At 54.9% G+C, this 14,904-nt stretch overlaps 1 protein-coding gene across 3 annotated transcripts in view; it reads left to right on the forward strand.

Moving 5' to 3' along the window:
• The first annotated feature begins 201 nt into the window (after window positions 1–201).
• The window catches only part of LOC123353269 (septin-4-like), a 97,381-nt gene continuing 82,678 nt past the window's right edge, over window positions 202–14,904 (forward strand). For all 3 annotated transcript variants that reach the window (XM_044994238.1, XM_044994239.1, XM_044994240.1), the window contains exons 1-3: window positions 202–2,123; window positions 10,954–10,998; window positions 11,688–11,695. In XM_044994238.1, coding sequence (XP_044850173.1) covers window positions 734–2,123; window positions 10,954–10,998; window positions 11,688–11,695 — 1,443 coding nt within the window. In that variant the 5' untranslated portion in view covers window positions 202–733. The remainder of the gene's footprint in view (window positions 2,124–10,953; window positions 10,999–11,687; window positions 11,696–14,904) is intronic.

The raw sequence follows: 14,904 nt of genomic DNA on the forward strand, positions 1-14,904 counted from the left end.
GCCCCAACGGGGCAGCGAGATCCCCCGAGGCGCCTCGCCCCAGCGGGGCAGCGAGATCCCCCGAAGCACCTCACTGAAGCAGGGGAGCGAGATCCCCCGAAGCACCTCACCCCAGCGGGGCAGCGAGATCCCCCGAAGCACCTCACCCCAGCGGGGCAGCGAGATCCCCCGAAGCACCTCACTGAAGCAGGGGAGCGAGATCCCCCGAGGCGCCTCGCCCCAGCGGGGCAGTGAGATTCCCCGAAGCACCTCACCCCAGCGGGGCAGCGAGATCCCCCGAAGCACCTCACCCCAGCGGGGCAGCGAGATCCCCCGAAGCACCTCACCCCAGCGGGGCAGCGAGATCCCCCGAAGCACCTCACTGAAGCAGGGGAGCGAGATCCCCCGAAGCGCCTCACCCCAGCGGGGCAGCGAGATCCCCCGAAGCGCCTCGCCCCAGCGGGGCAGCGAGATCCCCCGAAGCGCCTCGCCCCAGCGAGCAGGAGAACTCTCCCAAGGCATCCTGCTCCGACGAGAGAGTGAGCCTCCCCTAAGTGCTTCATCCCAGCGAGGAAATGAGTTCTGCCAGGGCATCCTGCTCCGAAGGGGGAGTGCCCCCCCCCGAACCGCTGCACCTCAGCGAGAGAGTGAGCTCTTGCGCAGTGTCTTCCCCCAGCAAGGGCATGATCTCCCACAAAGTGCCTCACTGCAGCGAGGGAGCGAGAGCCCCCGAAGCGCCTCCCCACAAACAGTAATGGAACTGAGAAGTGGCAAATGTTCGGTCCAGCCAGGGAAGTTGTCGGTGACAGCTAGCCACTTGCTGGTAACTGTGCAGCAGGGTCTCAGTGCCCAGAGGGTGGAACCACGCCAGAGAGCTAGCCACCTGCCAGAGACTGAACGGAACCATGGAACATCGACACCAGATGGCAGACACGTTCACAGGCCTCCTGCCCTCCCAAAGAGCGAATCCTTGCAGACAGGATCAACCCCCAGGAGCTCACCACGGCCAGAGGCTGCTTCAGCCAGCAACGAGACTCCTCAGCCACAGACCAAACGTGCTCGCAGAACCATCCTCAATCCAAAAGACCAATCGACCCAGACTGAACCCATCTATGCAGTCTCCTTTCCGCCAAGGACTGATGGGACCCACAGGGGCTCTCCCCATCCCGACGCCGAAGGGACCCGCAGGGGCTCTCCCCATCCCGACGCCGAAGGGACCCGCAGGGGCTCTCCCCATCCCGACGCCGAAGGGACCCGCAGGGGCTCTCCCCATCCCGATGCCGAAGGGACCCGCAGGGGCTCTCCCCATCCCGACGCCGAAGGGACCCGCAGGGGCTCTCCCCATCCCGACGCCGACGGGACCCGCAGGGGCTCTCCCCATCCTGACGCTGAAGTGACCCGCAGGGGCTCTCCCCATCCCGACGCCGAAGGGACCCGCAGGGGCTCTCTCCATCCCGACGCCGAAGGGACCCGCAGGGGCTCTATCCATCCAGAGAGTGAGTCAAGCTACAGGTGCGCACTGCACCATGAGATGGAATCGATTCGCAGGGGCTCACTCCATCCAGAGTCCAAAGTGACTCCCAGGACCTCATTCCACCCACAGACCAGATGCACTAGCAGCTATTTATCTGTCCCAAAGGATGCATCAACACAGACTGAACCCTTCCTTGGGGTTCCACTCCACTCAGAGACTGACTCAACCTGCAAGGGCTCACCCCAGGCTGCGAGTGCAGCCACCCACAGGGGCTCGCCCCTGCCACAGACTACATTAATCCCCAGGGATTTACCTCCTAGGGCCTTAGCCAAGTTTGGACCTGAATCAACGTGGTGGTCCTTACTCCAGCCAGATACCGGACAGCCAGATAGCCAGGCTCCCGCGTGGCCAGGGTCATCAGTGACAGCGGCTGAGCCACTCTCTGCTGGAACTTTGCCTATGGAGACAGACGTGCTCTCAGATTGTGTATGTGAAGGCACAGATATCTCACGCAAAGACTTGGCCATGCCAGTGTTACCAGACAAGCAACTCATTGCTGTCCCATCGCATAAGGATGAGCCAGAGCATGCTGGGCCCAGCTATGAAGCAGTAGACATGATCAAGCCAGCCAGAGAAAGAACAATTCCCAGGTTTAGTGCTTTCTTTGTGGGTATGTATAAACAATCTTGGACCATGAATTTACTGGGGCCTCTCAGAGTGAACATTGCAGGCTGGGACTGGTGTCCTGTCACTCCGCTATGACCACTTCAGGGCTGTACTCAATCCTGTGTCTATAGTAGCAGCTGTCACTGTGACTGCTTCACGCTGAGGCTGGATGGGATTGAGTGCGAAGCTCTTGGCTTGCTGTAAGAAACAACCTTAGGTATGTTCAATCCAGGGCCTCTTACTGGAAGCAGGGTCTCCATTGCTGCTTATAGCCACCCCGAATATGAGCCTGAAAGAGGCTTCACAGGGATGGAGCAGAAGGAATACACAGTCCTTGGAAAGCTCTGCAGGGCTTTTGCAGACCCTCCAGTGCATCGGGGGAGACTATGCATCCAAACATCAGGGGAGCAGAGCTCCCATGGAGGGAGCTATCACTAAGGGTCACTTTGGTGCAGAGGCTCTCAGGGAGGAACCTACCAGTATCTGGAAATATGTGGAGGGGAAGTCAAATGAAAGGAGACACTGAGTGTTCAGGACAGCAAGAAGGACAGGTTTGGAACTTCCTGTTAACTTCAGGTTCCATGCCAAGCAGACAGTCCTGGGTGCAGCACCTTCCCAGGGCACACATACGGGCGATAGGGGTCAGAATCGCAGACAATTCAAGTGGGGTCTCAGACAGGGCAGTGTTTTGCTGCATTCTGCAAAATCTAGGGCAGTGGTTCCCAAACTTTATGACATCATGACCCCATTTTAATAAATTATTTCCTCCCAGGACCCCAGACAGCATGGAGGATGGCATTTTATGTCCTCGGCACAGTGTGACCTCGCACGTATGGTGCATGCGGGGTCAGGACACATGAGGGATGGCATCCTCCATGCATTTTTGACCTCGCACACACTGTGCACACAAGGTCACACTGAGCGGAGCAAAATGGCATCCTCCGCACACTAGGGATTGCAATGACCCCATCTGCTGATGGCTCGACCCCATTTAGGGGGTGAGATATCTGTGCCTTCACATACCCCATTTAGGGTCTCGATCCACAGTTTGAGATCCTAAGTTTGAGATCCTAAGTTTGAGATCCTAAGTAGGGGCATTTCCAGCAGATCGAGGGATGTGATCATTCCCCTCTATTCAGCACTGGTGAGGCCTCATTTGGAGTACTGTGTCCAGTTTTGGGCCCCACACTACAAAAAGGATGTGGATAAATTGGAGAGAGTCCAGCGGAGGGCAACAAAAATGATTAAGGGGCTGGAGCACATGACTTACGAGGAGAGGTTGAGGGAACTGAGATTGTTTAGCCTGCAGAAGAGAAGAATGAGGGGGGATTTGATAGCTGCTTTCAACTACCTGAAAGGGGGTTCCAAAGAGGATGGATCTAGACTGTTCTCAGTGGTAGCAGATGACAGAACAAGGAGTAATGGTCTCAAGTTGCAGAGGGGGAGGTTTAGGTTGGACATTAGGAAAAACTTTTTCACTAGTAGGGTGGTGAAGCACTGGAATGGGTTACCTAGGGAGGTAGTGGAATCTCCTTCCTTAGATGTTTTTAAGGTCAGGCTTGACAAAGCCCTGGCTGGGATGATTTAGTTGGGTTGGTCCTGCTTTGAGCAGGGGGTTGGACTAGATGACCTCCTGAGGTCCCTTCCAACCCTGAGATTCTATGATTCTATGACTAAAGCTAATTTAAAAAAAAAAGACCAGTTTTGTCTGAACATGCAGTTTTGTTGAAATTTAAATGTTTTTGATAGGAACATGTTGATTTCAACTAAATCATTTTGTTTCGATACTGTCAATGTTTCATTTTAACTTTATAGTTTCAATTCAACTTTTATATTAGAATATTAATGTTAATGGTGTATGTATTTTATTTTTGTTTAATAACACAATCCATATGTTATGTTTATTATTTCAACACGATATAAAAGTTGAAACACAAATAGATGTTATTGAAACAAATGGTTTGATTCCAAATTTTGTTCCATGGGAAATTTCAGCATTGGGACTTTTTGTTCTGATTCAGAATCAGTTTTCCCCAGATAGTTGTGGAATCTTCAATGGGATGGATATGCTGTTTCGGACCAGCACTATTTATGACTGTGCAGTAAGAAGTGCTTGCCACTACGGTGTTCCCCATTTCAGCTTGCCCTGGTTCCTAGGTAAGTAGTCCCTGAGTCCCAGCTATGTAGCTGTTCACAGAACCAAAAAGCGGTTCTTTGGCCAGTGCCAGCATTCCCACAGTTCATCACCTCCTCCTCTGTACAAGGCACTGTGCTCAGAGCATCAACCCTGGCAGTGCCCTGCCTACTCTGTACAGTATCACAGAGCTGTTGGGTAATGAGAGAGTCTGCAGGGTCTTTCACTGTGTATCATTCAAACAACCTGTGAACACTGGAGAACCTCCAGAGCAGGAGGCTGAGCTGTTGATGTCATTCATTCTGCTCTGCTCAAAGCTGACGTCTCTCGGTCTGTGTGAATACCTAGTCTGGGAACTGTTGGCTTGCCAAGGCAGCCTCTGGGAGCAGGAATGAAGGGGTGTCACGGAGTCCCCGGGCGATGCTCTGGAACTGCTCCCCACAAAGCCAGGCAGGACTTTGGGGAGCCTCCTCTCCCTTGGAGCAGACTGTCTTCAGGGCAAGAAGCTCACACGGCTTCACCTCCTGGGTCTGACCTTGGAGCATTCAGCATATGCCCCTCCGTGCACTTCCCACAGCGAGTCCGCACAGGTGGGGTTCTGGGGAAGCCACAGGGTCCTGCACCCCCAACTTTGCAGTCAGACATGACTCTCAGCTAGCCAGTAAAACAGAGGTTTTATTCGATGACAGGAACACCAGCCAGCTCCTAACTCAAACCCCCTCCAGCCTGTCCTTTCTGGCCTTTGTCTCTTTCCTGGGGCAGGAGGTCACCTGACCTCTTTGTTCACCTTTAGCTATCCACTTGCAAGGGCCCAGGGGGAAAGGGCCCTGGCCATTTTTTTGCTAGGAGACAGGTTGTCAGTTATTTATGCACACTGGAGACTTAAGAAATGCATAGAGGCAACTCATGCACCCACACAGTATTCAGAGGAAAGATTAAGAACAGTCTCACTTAGTCACATCTCTCCCCCCTTCGAGACTGAACTGAGCGAGGTCACTTTAGCCGGTGACCTGGGGAAGTTCAAACCCACCAACGTTCCCATGGATGCCCCAGCATCTCTCCCATTCCTTGGTGGGAGTTACACCAGGACAGTCCAGTTTCACACCCTCCCGTGGGTCTGTTGTGCTTGATGGCGCTTGCAGACTGCATGTGGGAAGGTTTATGCGGTCCGGGCCCTTTTGCCACCGCAGTACCCCTGGGGTTTAAACTGGGATTGGGTCTTTTCCCAGCGCTCCAGTTTGGAGGGCTGCAATTCAGGCTCTCTTGGATAAGAGCCCCCAGCTTGACCTTGGCCACCCTCTGACCAGTGTCTCTGTCACCTGCAGCTCGGCATCAGCCCCTTACATTTGATTCTGCCACGTCGGAGGAGAGTGGTCAGTATACACAGTAAAGCGCCGCCCAAATAGATCCAGCTGCAGCTTTCTAAGGGCCGGCACCATGGCCAGGCCTTTCTTCTCTGAGGCCGCAGAGTTCTGCTCCCGGGGCAGCAGTTTCTTGCTCAGGTACCCGATGGGGTGTCTCCCCCCCTCAGCATCGGCTTGCAACAGCATCTCGCCCAGCCCTGCGTCTGAGGTGTCGGTGAACACAGCAAAAGGCTCGGCAAAGTCTGGGTTTGCCAGATTTACCAGGCCTTGGATTAGAGCCTCCTTCAGTATCCAGAGAGCCCTGCTCGGTCCAGAGCACCTCGGCTGGCTTCCCCCTCTCACATAGCTCAGGGATGGGGGCAGCTAGGGGGCTAACGTGGGGTACAAACCTCCGGTAGTGCCCCACCATCCCGATAAAGGCCTGGACCTGTTTCTTGGGCTGGGGAATGGGCCAGTCTCTGATCATCTCCACCTTGCCCTTTTTGGCTTTTACCGTCAGTCCTGCCTCCTTGGGCAGCCCAGCACCCTCTTCACCTGGGACACGTGTTCCTCCCAGGTCTGGCTAAAGACACACACGACATCGTATGCCAGGGCCAAGTTCTCCATCCCCCTCAGTAACTGACTCACTTGGCGCTGGGAGGTGGCCGATGCCCCCTTGAGATCAAAAGGCAGGACCAGGAACTCAAAGAGCCCCAAAGGGCTCACAGGCACCTGCCAGTCACCCTTGGTGTGATCCGTGGTAGAAAGGTAATGAGCACCCCCCAGCTTGTCTAGAATCTCCCCAGGCCTAGGCATGGGGTGGGCACTGGACACCGTGATGGCTTTAAGCTTCCAATAGTCCCCACAGAACCAGATCATCCTGTCTTCCTTGGGGATCAGACCCACGGGCCCGTGGGCTGTTGAACAGCTGGATCACATCTAAAGCCAGCAGGTCCTTGACCTCTCTCCAGGTTCTGGGCTGCTTTCCCAGGGACTCTGAATGGGGGACACCTGATGGGGAGATTGGCTCCCACCTCAGGGAAGAGATCCCCCAGGGGGTCTTCCCCCTTCTCCTCCCAATCCTCCCCTTCCAGGTCCTGGGGTCCCCTCACTCTCCTCCCATCCAGCAGCTCGAACGGGAAGAACCCTGTGGATTCCTGGGGCACCCCCAGCTGCCTCCCGATTCCCCCCAGTTCTACTTCCCCTTGGGGAGCCCATTCTCGGTACAGGGATCCCTTCTCCCGCAGGATTCTGTCCCTGCAGCCTTCCCCAAGGGGCTTTGCAGCGCTGTGGCCAGCAAGTTCCCTCAGCTTCTCCAAGGAGGGATCCTTCTGCAGCTCGGTCTGGGATTCAGCGACTGGGGGAGGGAGTGGGACCTGCTCCCTCTCGCTGGCTGGGCCTGGGGTCACAGCCCCCCTGAGCCCTGTCCCTGGTAGCTCCCTCCCTGCTGTGTAATCACTTCCCAGCAGCACGTCTGGACCAGGCAAACCTGGTTGGCAGCCGACCTGCCCTGCCTGGGTGTCCCCCCACTCAGCTGGGGTCTCAGCTCCCCCCATGCTCAGCGCTGCCCTGGCTGTCCCCGTCGGGGCAGGCAGTGAGCTCTCTGCTCTGGTCACAGCATCAGAGCCAGCGTGAGCCCCCTCTCCGGTGTGCAGGGGGACGGGGAGCATCTCTCCCTCCCAGGGGGCTGGTTACAGGTAGGCAGGTATCCTGAGCCCAGCAGCCCCTCCCCCCTGCCAGCCAGGTCATTTGCATTTTCAATGACCATTTTCATCTTAGCCAATTGGTTCCCTGGATTCAAATTCAAATCCTCGGCCATTACAGGAGCAGGGCCTGGATCCTGTCCCAAAGAGACACAGTCACTCCCCCAAGACCTCACAGCCGATATCCTGGAGAACCAGCCAGCCAGACCCCTCCTGCATCTGCACAGGGATCCGGGCCATAGGCAGGGCGAGGGGCTTCACCCCGGGGACTTTCACCCAGGTCCCACAGCCCCTCAGCATCTGTGGCTGCACCACCCGGGGCCTGACAACAGTTCTCTCTGTCCCAGGGTCTCGCCACCCCAGGCAGGTCTCCCCATTGACCACCACCTTCTGTTCCCACTGGGGGTCCGAGAGGCCTGAGCCCAGGAGACTCCACGCAGACATATAGACCGGGGCCAGGAGTGGGAGCCTGTCCACCACCCCACCCGTCTGGCTGACAGCATCTATGGCCTTGGGACCCAGCAAGGGAGCTAGATACGGGGCTTTTCCACAGGGTTCCCCTGGTTCAATCACCCGCCTGCTTGAAGGCAGCATGGGGAGCATCCACATCCCTCCCTCCTTAACCAGGGGCAGCAATTTAGTGTCAAGGTTCCCTGCGGAACCGGCAGCCCGGGGTCTATCCCCACTCACCCCTGGGAAGCCCCCTATGCCTCTCCGCTCCACCATCGCCAGTCCATGCTGCCGCTGCTTCTTCTGCAGCTTTTCCTCGGGCTCTTGCTCTCTCTCACGGTCCTCTCGCTCTCTCGGGCTCTGCTCCAATCCCATCCGTCTCCAATCCCTTGATGGGGAACCCAATCGTGAAGACTCTCTTCTGGTTGGGGACCAGACTCTCCGGGATGCCTGGCTGCTGCTCCAGCTGCTCCCAGATCCTCTTGTAGCCCCATCTGGGTCAGGAATCTGCTCCTCAGAGCGGTCCTCCTCCTCCAACTGCACGATTAACTGGGCCTTGGTGAACTTCCCAATGTGTAACCCTCTCTGTGTGCACATGATCACAATGTCCTTCTTAAAGAGATGGTGATAGGCCATCACTTCACCGTTCCCAAGTTGCTTTGGACTCAGAGTCCCGTGTGCTCTCAGCTCCTCCACGGTTTCCAGGAAGAACCCCTGGTGTGCCAGCCCTTCTCGTGGTCACCACCTCTTTGCCAGGGTTGAGCTGCAGACTCCTCCGCCCCTGGGACCGCTCACTGCAATCCCCAGGGGAACCCTGCTACTGCAAAAGTCCTTCTCCCTCCCAGGGGGACTCCGTTACTCCAACAGTCCTTCTCGCTGGTCACACACTGCCAGAGGTTAACCGCCCCCTGAAACCGTCCCTCTCTGAGCCTTCAGCATGCCTGGTCCTCATTATCCCCCCTTTGTTTTACTGCTCCCCAGTCACTTACTGCAAGAAGCACTATTCACAGGGTGCAGTACATCCCGCCGCTGCCGCCAGTTGTCACGGAGTCCCCGGGCGATGCTCTGGAACTGCTCCCCACCAAGCCAGACAGGACTTTGGGGAGCCTCCTCTCCCTTGGAGCAGGCTGTCTTCAGGGCAAGAAGCTCACACGGCTTCACCTTCTGGGTTTTTCCTTGGAGCATTTAGCATATGCCCCTTCGTGCGCTTTCCACAGTGAGTCCGCCCAAGTGGGGTCCTGGGGAAGCCACAGGGTCCTGCATCCCCACTTTGCTTTGCAGTCAGACGTGACTTTTAGCCAGCCAGTAAAACAGAGGTTTATTAGATGACAGGAACATGGTCTAAAACAGAGCTTGTAGGTACAGAGAATGGGACCCCTCCGCCGGGTCCATTCTGGGGCCCAGCAAGCCAGACAACCCCACCTGCCCTCATTTCCTGTCCCCAGCCAGCTCCAAACTCAAACCCCCTCCAGCTCCTCCTTTCTGGCCTTTGTCTCTTTCCTGGGCCAGGAGGTCACCTGATCTCTTTGTTCACCTTTAGCTATCCTCTTGCAAGGGGGGGAAGGGCCCTGGCCATTTGTTGCTAGGAGACAGATTGTCGGCCATTTATGCACACTGGTGACTTTTAATGCATAGGAGAAACTGAGGCACCCACACAGTATTCAGAGGACACATTAAGAACAGTCCCACTGCGTCACAGAGGGTGTTTGCAGTCAGGGAATAACAGTGATCCCTGCTGTTGTTGAAGACTCCAGTGACAGCCAGTAGACCAGGAGTAGCCTGGATTTATAAAGCTTGGGGGGGAAACTGATTCTTAATCTCCACCATTCATTGATTTGTCAGATTTGGATTTTATCCGTGTTCTCTTAGCATCTGTTTGCCAAAGACTTTACCACCCTACTTAGCTGTTTTACTGGGGCTGTTTCTATTAGTCCTTCAAAATATATAGTAGTGAACTGTCATGCATGCGTGTGTGTGTGCGTGTGCGCATGCGTATGCACCTCTGCCCTCCACTGACAGACTCAGAATTGCTCTGGTGTGTCACAGGCTCCATACTGCTGACAGAGAACAGAGATTTTCCTTCAGCTCAGTACCGAGGCAGTGACTACTGCACCAGTTTCTGATTCACATTTTTGAGGCTCTCTTCATGGTTGTGAGGGCTAGAAGCAACATGGGCAGGCGCCAGGGGGGCACTGCCATATGTGGCTACGAAGTGTATGTGCTTCAAAGCTGAAATCCTGGAACACATTTCTGTAGTCAGCGGTGGATGAGGAGAGGAGACTGGAGTCAGGAGACATAGCTTCTCCTCCTAAATTGCTTCAACTCTGTGCCCTGGGTTCCCCCTCTGCCACAGGGTTGTTACGAGGTGTAATGCATGAATGTGTTTAAAACACTTTGAGATCCACAGGTAAAAGATTCTAGATAAATGGAAGGTATTGTTGTTATCAGCAGGATGGGGGTGAGTCATAGCCAGCCAGAGCCCTTACAGAAAAGTCCTGTCACAGTCAGCAGGGAAGAAAGTGTTAGAGTGTGGTAGGTATTTGACAGGTCTTTACAGAAACTACTCTAAATATCTGTAACATTGAATAGAAAATGTGATCATAGCCATAGATTTTGGAACCAGCCTGCAGAATTCTCCAGCTGTCTAGTCTGTTCATGAGTATAGGCTGGCCTGGCTCAATGCACCTACAGAAAGGCATTCATGTTCTTTAAACTCCATAGGATACTTCTATACGGGTGTGGTTCAACCAGACTACCCTTACTGAAGGTGACATGGTAGCTGCTCCAAAAGCCCTGATGCCCATGCCAGCCTATCCGTCTGACATCAGCTCGGGGCAGCTTGCCGACCCTTCACATAGCGAGAGGATGTGTTGTTACCTGCTGCTGAAACGGCCCCCGGACAGAAGCCAGTGTAGTATGAGGGAAGGGCAGGAACTTTGCCGAGTTTGGGATACATCATCTAGCAGCCAGCGGACCCAGGAGTGGGAGATTTTGGGGCTCTTACCAATTCTTTAGCCTGGCCACTCACCGCAGCACAGTTAATCTGAGCAGGAAAGAGAGGGAAGGTGGAGCAGGGATTGTGTGTGCTTGTGTCTTGCCCTGCACTGAGCTCCGGGACAGCACTGAACTCTTGTCAGTGCAGGGTTTTCCATGACATCACAGCCAGGATTCAGTTCACCCTCTCTCTCTCTCTCTCCACTGCAGATCTCACCGATGAAATGTACACTGACATCCTGTGGTGGCTGAGAGGTTGGTGTCTCCCCTCATTTCATACGGAATCTTAGATACAGGGTTTGCTCTGTTTTAACGGTTAGAGCTCAGAGATCTCTCCCTCCCTGGTTGTTGATTTCCCTTTCTCTAAGGCTCCCTTGCCCCACACGTTATCATCTCACCAAGAAATTGCAACCAGAATCCCAAGTTGCTATTTTTGTAGACCCTACACAAACACAGTGTTTTGCTTATGGATAGCTAAACCCTGAATCACAGACTGCATTAAAGATGGATTTTAAGCTTTTGTGGCCTGTGATCTTGTTGGGGTTCTTCCCTGGGGCATCTTTCTCCATCTATGAGGCATCTGCAGCCAAGGGATGGAGGGTGTGATCAGGTGCTTCTAAAGCTGAAATTTCTACAACAAAAGCCAGCAAGTGAATTTTGGCTGGTGTCTAAACCCAGCAATACACCCTCAGTCTGCTGAGCTTTCAGACAATGGAGGATGGCTGCCCTGCTGTGACAGCAGATAGCTGTGGGGAAGGTGCTTTCCCTTGGTTGTCTGTTTGATCCGTCAGCAGCTGCCTGGGGTTTTTGGAGTGCATGTCGCTGAGTAGTGAAGTAACCTGTATTCGTTTCTCTCTTTCCCTCCTGCTTTGTTCTCCACCTGCTTCCAAATCCTCACACTCCTCCCTGCATGTGGCTCCTCTGCCAAACTCCCGTGTCACCAGACGAAGAGGTAAGAGATCCCTTAGCATGACACTTCTTTCCTGCTTGTAGCCCCTTGCCTGGCCTGGCCCCACTTCTCCAGGGTCTCCCCTCGTTGAGAGACGAGAGCTGGGCAGGTAGGTTCCTGTACCCTCTCAGCTCTCCTGGACAGCACTGTTCCCATTTACCCACCCTGGCAAGGAGCAGGACATCTGGGCAGGTGCTGTCAGCTCCACGGCTCAGGCCTCCAGCATACCCTGTCATCTCACAGCGCCCCCTGCTGGCCTCTGAGCAGCCCTGCACATAGCCCCTCACTGGAGTTTCCCTTCTTGGCACCCCAAATAAACACCACACAGGGTTTTTCCAGTCCCATCATGGCAGCCCTCCTTAGGGTCTGACACATTAAATGAAAGGTCAGAGCTCAACACAGAAATCTTCCCTCCAGCCCGGTACAGCCCAAGCTCCCGTGGTCTGGTCAGCATCCTTCCTGCCTTAGCAGGCTATTCCCAGCCCTTCCTAGCTGGAGCAACTCCCCTGGGCTCAGGGTCTTCCCTGCCAGAACCTCCCTCCCTCCCTGCAGTCTCCTGAGCTTCCTCCCTGATGGCAGCCACCTTCTGCTCCTTGTGGGCAATGGCCTGGTTCCCCTCAGGTGGGCTCATTCTGTAATCCGGGTTGGCTTGGTCCCAGGCTCTCCAGCACAAGCAAACTGCCCTGTCACATTCAGAGCGAGTGCCCTGCTTTGCCAGTGCTGCCACGTGTGCTCGCTGGCCTGGGCACCTGGAAGATGTACTCTGGGGTCTGGGCACTTTCTGGGCTTCGCTGAATTCACCTCTCTGACTGAGGAAGGGAAACCATTGCCCTGGATCCCCCACAATGGGGGGCTGTCACAGAGTCCCCGGGCGATGCTCTGGAACTGCTCCCCACAAAGCCAGTCAGGACTTTGGGGAGCCTCCTCTCCCTTGGAGCAGACTGTCTGCAGGGCAAGAAGCTCACACGGCTTCACCTCCTGGGTCTCTCCTTGGAGCATTCAGCATCCTCTGCCCCTCCGTGTGCTTCCCACAGTGAGTCCGCCCAGGCGGGGTCCTGGGGAAGCCACAGGGTCCTGCACCCCCACTTTGCTTCTCAGTCAGATGTGACTCTCAGCCAGCCAGTAAGACAGAGGTTTATTAGATGACAGAAACACGGTCTAAAACAGGGCTTGTAGGTACAGAGAACCGGACTGTTGCCGGCACAAAGGCCCGAGGCGACAGCAACAGTGGTTCGTTGCCCGGAGTGCCTCGCTCCAATAGACACACCAGGGTGGAGAAGCAAAAAAAAAGTTTATTTGAGATCTCAAAGCACGTGCTCGGAGACACAGACACGTCTCAAATCAAGCACACTCCATACAAGCAGCTTTCTTTCTTTATACATGATTTTAGCTAAGCATCTCTATTACCCCCCACTGCCCAGCTCCCCCTTCCCCGCCCCCTCTTCTCCCTCCCTTTTAGTTCCCATACAGCAAATACATTATAACGTAGCAATTACTCTAAACAGGTTAAATCATACTTGGCAGAAAATACATCATCTCGTTAGTAACTTTTTCCCGACCGGTTATTTTGTGTCACTCCCTTTAGCCAGGTGCAAGCAGGCTGTATAATTGCCTCCTGGTACTGATAACTAGTTGCCACACATTCCATTCTTTCCATCTGGCCTGTGGGGTTAATTAAAGTCTAAACATGGAAGCGGTTCGGACAAGCAGAGGCCTGATACAGGGAGCCTTCATTGGCACTGTCATTTTCCACCCCTCTGTTAACACTGGGCCATGCCTGGTGCCACCAACAGGACCCCTCAGCCAGGTTCATTCTGGGGCCCAGCGAGGCAGACACCCACGTCTGCCCTCACTCCTCGTCCCCCACCAGCCCCAAACTGAAACCCCCTCCAGCCCCTCCTTTATGGCCTTCGTCTCTTTCCCGGGCCAGGAGGTCACCTGATCTCTTTGTCTCCAACACCTTCAGTTGGCACCTTTGCAGAGGAGGGGCCCAGGCCATCAGTTGCTAGGAGACAGAGTGTCAGGCATTTATGTGCACTGGCCCTTTGCTCTGCAGCAACCATACACCCTTATCCCACCATTAGATACTTAAGAACTGCATAGGGGAAACTGAGGCACCCACACAGTATTCAGAGAAAACATTAAGAACATTCCCAGTTCGTCACTGGGGCATGCACAGCACAGGGCCTGCAGGGCCCCTGCCAAGGCACTGGAAATGAGAGCGGGATGAATCTTTTCTGCCCGAGCTCAAAGGCGCACACAACTCGACAGCTTTCAGGGTTTGTTACGTGCTGGAAACCCTGCATTGGCAGCCTGTTTCCTGCCCTAGGTTGGGGGGTGGGCAGGCTCTGAATCACCCTGACAACAGCAGGGAGTCTCCTCTGAAGGGCTGCCCTGGCCCGTGAAGGGTTCTGTGCTCTGGGCTATGCAGGCATCAGTCATCTGTGTAAATGCATTGGCTCAGCAGATGCCACTGTTGAGTGCCAATAGCTCAGACGCTGGCTGGCCACAGCGGGTGTCAGTTGGGTGTGCGCCTCGCACAGGTGCAGCTAAGCACGGGGTTGCTCACTGGGGGAGAGGATCCTAGGGGCTGGAAGGACTGCATAAGGGGAGGGGCTTCTGTGGGGGAGAGCAGCTGCCCAGGAGGGTGTGTTGTGTGATGTGCATGGCGGGGGTTACACAACCTGGTAGAGCTGGGCTGGGATTGCATGGGAACGAGAGGACACTGCTGCATGTGGCCAAGACGGGGAGGGGAGCCCATTGCCTGGCAGCACGAGGCCTTCCACACAGTGTGGGAATGTGATCTGCTGCTGCCCCAAAGCCCCTGGGCAGTGAGAGCGGTTCCAGGTCTAATGGTGAGCGGGAACATCAGCCACTCTGGAAAGTGGCCAGCACAAGCGCAGCACAGCCTTTGTGTTCTGAGGCTGAGCCTCGGGCAGGTTTGCCATTCGGCAAGATTTGCCGAATAGTTTGGGCAGATAATCTCCAGCCCAATGGGTGCTGGCTGTTCGTGTTGGGTGGTTGGGAACCTCAGTCACTTGGTTTGTTTCTGCTCCCTGTTTGGGTAAACAAAACATTTTCAACAGGAGAACACCGAACAGTGCACTTTCTGGTGCAGATTTCCCTACGAACGATGTGTGCGAAAATCTGTGACAGTTCCAGTGTTCACAAGCTTTTTTAGTAATCCCTGGGGTTGTCCAAATGCTCAGGAA

The sequence above is a fragment of the Mauremys mutica genome, chromosome 19, assembly GCF_020497125.1.
Source record: "Mauremys mutica isolate MM-2020 ecotype Southern chromosome 19, ASM2049712v1, whole genome shotgun sequence".
Classification (NCBI taxonomy): Eukaryota; Metazoa; Chordata; order Testudines; family Geoemydidae; genus Mauremys; species Mauremys mutica.